The 6,496-nt window shown below is 41.5% G+C and overlaps 1 protein-coding gene across 2 annotated transcripts in view; it reads left to right on the forward strand.

Moving 5' to 3' along the window:
- Mtmr6 (myotubularin related protein 6) overlaps positions 1-3,578 on the forward strand; it is a 34,057-nt gene extending 30,479 nt beyond the window's left edge. For both annotated transcript variants that reach the window (XM_055617281.1, XM_055617274.1), the window contains 2 exons: positions 340-466; positions 1,500-3,578. In XM_055617281.1, coding sequence (XP_055473256.1) covers positions 340-466; positions 1,500-1,748 — 376 coding nt within the window. In that variant the 3' untranslated portion in view covers positions 1,749-3,578. The remainder of the gene's footprint in view (positions 1-339; positions 467-1,499) is intronic.
- The last annotated feature ends 2,918 nt before the right edge of the window (positions 3,579-6,496 follow it).

The following is a 6,496-nucleotide window of genomic DNA, read 5'->3' on the forward strand; positions in this document are numbered from 1 at the left end:
TATGTATGTATGTATGTATGTATGTATGTATGTATGTATGTATGTATATAATAATGAGCAAATCAAGATAGTTAGCATGCCTGTGGTTTTAAGTCATTTTCTTAATTTTAGTGAACATACAATGCATGTTTATGAGCAGGGTGGTGTTTTGGACCTAATTAGCAGTCAGAACAGAGCAGTTGGGACTTCTGTCTGCTTATCGTTGCTGAGCAAGCCCTTCTCTTCCATTGTTTGTAGAGCTAACAGGCTGTATGAGCTGTTTCCTCCCTGCTGTGCTGAGAGGTCTAGAGCTCGCTATTCATCTAATGATGTTTTGGTTAAAATTTGTTTGTCCTAAAGGTTTTGGAGAAACATGTACCACCAGTTTGATCGGACACTCCATCCTCGGCAGTCTGTATTGAACATAATTATGAACATGAATGAGCAGAACAAGCAGTTAGAGGAAGACATTAGGGACCTAGAGTCTGTAAGTATTCTGAGTCGTCTAATTTACAGGATGACATTGTCTTCCATTTTGAGTTTCTTGATTATAGATGAAGAGAGGTTATTGGGCATTTTATTTTCTTTTGTTGAGAATAAACATACAAATTTTGCTAACTTTTTTCTTGGCCTGTTTGCCTTTTTTCTTTTTGTCAGGGTTCCTTATATACTAGATACTAATTCTTTCTAGGGTTATTACAAATAGCATTGTCTAGCCTGTTCTGTCTTCCCCACCTTACTGTTGTTATCTTTACTCTTTGTTATGTGTGCATTAAATGTCTCTCCACTCTAACATTTTCCTGCAGTAATTTCTCTGCCATCATGTATAGCCAATAAGGATGAGCAAATGTGTATGTGTGTGTGTGTGTGTGTGTGTGTGTATATATATTTAAATGCTAGACAGTTCTTTTTTGTTCAGGGAGACAGGCCTGTCTACTTTGGAGACAGATGTTTTTCATTGTCTCTTAGCTGGGAAAGTGATGACCAAGTAAACTGTAGGGGACATGTTAGTGTTAAAGAAAGAAAAGGCAAGACATGGGCAGCATGAGACAATTGTCTGCCACAGGGCACTTTAAATATTATGTTTAAAAAAAAAAAGTTGTGTTACCTTGCAGAGGCTGATGGGTTCCCTTGTCGACCTCTAGTGAGGGGCACCCGTTGAGAAGCGCATCATGGCCAGCAGGCCCTTCAGCTGAGTCAGGTGAACTCCGCTCGTATGTCCTCTACACCCTGACTTATAAAGTGATTACTGGTTACACTTCCTAAGCAACATGTGTGCTTCTGGCGTGTGAGGACCTGGTGACCTGTGCAGTCAAATCTGGTTGACTCGACTGACAAACGTAAAAACCTAATGAAGCGTTTTCTTTGATAGGCTTTAAGCTATTAGAATTTTTAATTATTGAGTTCATAGTTGTATATCATGCACCAGGGGAACATTTGTGAAAGTGTGTTTTCTTTTCACATAGATCAATCACCTATTATCTTTAGTTACTAACAGTTTTTTCTATGTTTTGTTGTAGAAAATTAAACAGTGCAAAAATGGCATCCTAACGAAGGACTTGGTGCATGCCGTTCACCCTGAATCGCCTACCCTCAAAACCTCCCTGTGTCTGAAAGAGCAGAGTCTGCTTCCTGTGAGCGACACGCTCCGAGCTGTAGAGGGCAGCAGCCCAGCAGATAACCGTTACTGTGACTACACTGAGGAGTTTTCTAAGTCGGAGCCTGCTGTGGTCAGCCTGGAGTATGGTGTGGCCAGAATGACTTGTTAGCCTTTTTCAGCGTTTCCTGGATGACTGTGGTGTAAGAAATGTGTAGTGAGGATGGTCTGTCCAGGGGGGTTGTCAGTGACTCTGGCGCTTAGCAGCAGGTGAACAGTGGAGAGAAGGATCGTAACTGCTCTTGAGAGGAATAAGGCAGCTAAGTGCCATTTGTAGCAAGAGCGATACTCGTTCTGTAGAAGTGAGTGGTATTGTGTGCACTTACTGGAAATGATTTACACAGCACACTAGTGAGCTGACAGCCTGTTGATTCAGATGTTAATTACAGCCAAGCTCAAAATGCTTTCCTTAAGTGTAATTTAACGCTGAGAAAACAGACCTGACAACCTGAACCCTTAATGATTGACATGGCATGTTCTGGAGCTGTGCGACTGTTTGCGTACTTTGCCATTTAGTGACGTTTTAAACATTGAAGTGCCATGAAAAGTACTTCTGAGACAGCCTTAAAGTAAATTCTCAGTTGATTCTTTAGGCTTTACAGCCAAGGACAAGATGGTTGATTTCTCCTTTACCCAGCCTTATTTCATGTAAGAACCGCACTCTCATTACTGCAGGGTCCCACACTGCAGCACTCTGCGTAGAAAGTTGTAGACACACTCTGGTAGTTAATTCGTAATTGGCCAGCTCCACCCATATTCAAAATTAATGCCACTGAAGGCTTTGTTCTGGTTGTCATTTGTTTCGAGCTGCAGCTGGCAGTTCATTAGTTACAGCTTAGAGGACGGATTTCTTAGTATAAGCACATTTGGCATTTGCTTTCGGATTATTGCATTCTATTAATTCTTATTTTGTGGTTGGCTTTAATCCTGTGATAACTGTACGTTTAAAGTGACAAAGTTCTAAAGCATTCTGAGTACTAAATGCATTTTTAACTGCCTGATCTGGAACAGTTCACTTTAGTGTACCTGCCTACAGACTTCCAGGTGAAGTGGAGAGGGGAGTACTGGTAGTGGAGATTTGGCTTGGTTATGTGAATTTTCAAGCAATCATTTTTAGGTGGAACATATTTCTTTTAGCTTATTATAGAAGGGCAAGAGAGGGAGCACTGAGGAGCCAGTTAATGTCCAACAAAAGCAGCCTTGACTCTGGAAAAGGGTTTATTTTGCTTTGTTAGGCTCATTGTTTATTCTGTGCAGTAGGACATACATATCTTTTCGAAAAATCACTTACAGTTGGCAGTATTATCAGGTGGCTTTAAAACAAAGTTTAATACCACAGATGGTACGAGGTACAGTTCAAGGGCACTAAGAAATCTGCATATGTTACCTTATATATTTCCCGATTACACCTATATCTGTAATATTTCTTGTACTGGTTTTGAACATATGTATCCTTTTTGAAAAAAAGAAAACTTTATTGTATGTGATTTTATCTACTCCTTTTTATTTTTCCAGTTCACTTCTGTAAGACCTTATGTAATAAAAACACTTCATTTTCAAAAGTAACAGAAATATACTAAAAAAAAAAAAATGCAATGTATGATTAACAGTGTTTAGACATGGGAAAGGAAACTTAATCTCTGTGGCCACAACAGGAAGTTTTTGTGCCTTGGGTCCAGTTGGGTTGTGGTTTTCAACTCTTCCATGGCAGACTTCTTACAGTCATCTTTTTGGTTCATTATGCTAATCCTCCACTTTGCGTTTACATACGTGTTTATGTGCTTACACACAGATAACATCCTGAGTGACGTGCAGGGCATATGTTGGCAAAAATCTGTGTAAATGTCTTATAGAATTGGATTTATGTTCATTGTGTTTTGGGATGTATAGCATGTAAATTATTTCATGTATTATTTAAAGGCAATTAAATGTTCATGTTTTACTTTGAATGTTGTTCTTTTGGGGGAAAAAAAAATGAAGATCTCCGAGAAGAACCTATTGCTGCCACGTTAGTAAACCAGCGCAGTTCCTAACTGCTAAACACTTTTCCTTACACAGATCAGTGTGACTCTCTCCCTCAGTAAAGAAACTTCTTTTTGCAGCAGATGGAGACCATAACAGAAATCCACAACTGCCCAAGCTGCAGGGAACGACTGCCCATGGGGTGCCTGGTACCAACAAACACAGATACAACACAGTCCCCACATGCAGAGGCCCAGGGATCGTAGCAGAAGTGGACAGAAAGGTGGTACAAGGTGTAAGAGCCAGAGGACCAGGAAGTCTGCTTTGAGATTGTGTTTCTTGGAAATGACAGGGAAGCTAATCCTATTGCACCACAGCAGTATGGCTGCTTGGACAAGACCTGAATGACAGCACCAACTGACATGGCAACATGGATGGGTAAAATCTCACAGAACCTCACCATAGACATAGAGCTATAGGAAACTAATGATTGCTGAGGGAGCAATGATCAGTCTGCCCCACAGATGAGCCCAGGAAATGGTTATCTAGTAGCAAGTGGTCAGCCCTGAGGTCATGTACACACAAGTAAGTCTAAACAGGGAAAACAGAAGACACATCAGATGGCATCAAGTTGTGATTTTTTTTTTCCCTTGATTAGCCAATGGGTTTTATACATCACCTTAACACAGCAGTGAAATTTTTAGCATTTTATTTTCCGAAGGTAATTGAAAGTTTCTTTTATACATACAAATGCCTTCTGGGCAATAAGCCCAGGCTAGTGGTGGACAGGTTCAGCAGGGAGGAATGACAGTTGTGGAAATTCCAAAGTTCCTTTGTCAGTGTTATATGTTCTGTGCTATTGCCAGCTTGCAGATGGTCTACCACATAGAATTATTCAAGGTGCACTGACTCCAGGGCAGGTTTAGATGCCAGTGAAAAGTAGAAATCACAGGCTAAGAAATGGGCATCTTTCCAGGAGTGTTTGGAACCCATCTTCTGGGTGAGAAGTCGTGTGGAGAACTGTGAGAAAAACGATGGCATGATCTCTCCCTCCCTCCTTCCCTCTGTCACTGATAATCTGATGAGCAAAGATGTGGGGTAAGATTTTTTTTTTTTACAGGTCAACTTGAGAATTTCTGAAAATATTAAAACTGGCAGTTCTGAGTTACCCACATAACCATTTAGGTATGTCCAACCTGCAGCCTTTGGGCCTCATGTCTCCAGGGTAGGTAGGGCTACAGCTCTCTACATACTGCTTCTCCACTTGCGGTCTCTCACAGAACCAGGAGCAGTTAGAGGAGAAAGCATGAGAGAAGGGGTGGAATATGAAATATAACAGGGAGCCCTGGTGAGAAATGGGTCAGAAGGTGTTCACACGAGCTGTGCTAGGAATGAAGCAGGTAGGGGAAGGTGCTGAGAGCCATCCAGGCTGGGCCAAGGATTTGAGTCAGTTGACTATGGTGGAAATACCAGTTAAAAGTTTGGCTGTAGAAGCTGGAAACAACCCAGATGCCCCTCAACTGAAGAATGAATGCAGAAATTGTGGTACATCTATACAATGGAATATTACTCAGCAATGAAAAATAAGGAAATCATGAAATTTGCAGGTAAATGGTGGGACCTGGAAAGGATCATCCTGAGTGAGTTGTCCCAGAAGCAAAAAGACACACACGGTATATACTCACTCATATAGACATACAACATAGGACAAACCCACTAAAATCTGTGCATCTAAAGAAACTAAGCAAGAGATAGGACCCTAACTAAAATGTTCAATCCCCATCCTGAAAGGCAAAGAGGATGGACATCAGAAGAAGAAGAAAACAGGAAACAACCTCGGAACCTGCTACAGAGGGCCTCTGAAAGCCAGAAGAAAACAGGAAACAACCTAGGAACCTGCTACAGAGGGCTTCTGAAAGCCAGAAGAAGAAAACAGGAAACAAACTAGGAACCTACCACAGAGGGCCTCCGAAAGCCTCTGCCCTGCAGACTATCAAAGCAGATGCTGAGACTTAGGGAAAACTGTTGGGCAGAGTGAATGGAATCTTATGTAAGAAGTGGGAAATAGTAAGATCTGGAGTGGACAGGAACTCCACAAGGAGAGCAACAGAACAAGAAAATTTGAACACAGGGAACTTCCCAGAGACTCATACTCCAACCAAGGACTATTCATGGAGATAACCTAGAACCCCTGCACAGATGTAGCCCATGGCAGGTCAGTGTCCAAGTGGATTACCTAGTAATGGGAAGAGGGACTGCCTCTGACATAATCTGATTGGACTGCTCTTTGATCACCTCCCCCTGAGGGGGGAGCAACCCTACCAGGTCACAGAAGAGGACAATGCAGCCACTTTAGACGAGAACTGATAGACTTAAGATCAGAAAGGAGAGGAGAACTTTCCCTATCAGTGGACTTGGGGAGGGGCATGCATGCAGAAAAGGAAGGGAGGATGGGATCGGAAAGGGAGGAGGGAGGGGCTTATGGGGGGATACAAAATGAGTAAAGTGTAATTAATAAAAATTAAAAAAAAAAGAAATATAAACCAAAAAAAAAAAAAGTTTGGCTGTTGTTCTTTTATAGCAGAACGTGATGCAGTCTGTGTTATCCTGGCACAAGAACTAAGTCCTATCATTAGAAAGTAGTTACCCTCCATCACCTTTGGTTTCCATAGCAACTTCAATGGGTTGAGGTCAGCTGCTTGGTATGTTTGATTCACATACATAAAAGCTACTGTATTAATACCACATATGTTGGGTGGTTGGGAGGGGAGCTAGTAATTTCAGTGTTTTTCTAAAGATGGTCCCTGATCAACTGTTTTAGAATCACTTAGATGTACTTTTAAAATGTGGAGTCTTGAGCCCAGCCCCAAATCAGTGGATCTGAATGTTGGCCTGGGT

This window comes from Psammomys obesus, unplaced genomic scaffold (assembly GCF_907164565.1).
Source record: "Psammomys obesus unplaced genomic scaffold, mPsaObe1.curated_primary_1811, whole genome shotgun sequence".
Classification (NCBI taxonomy): Eukaryota; Metazoa; Chordata; class Mammalia; order Rodentia; family Muridae; genus Psammomys; species Psammomys obesus.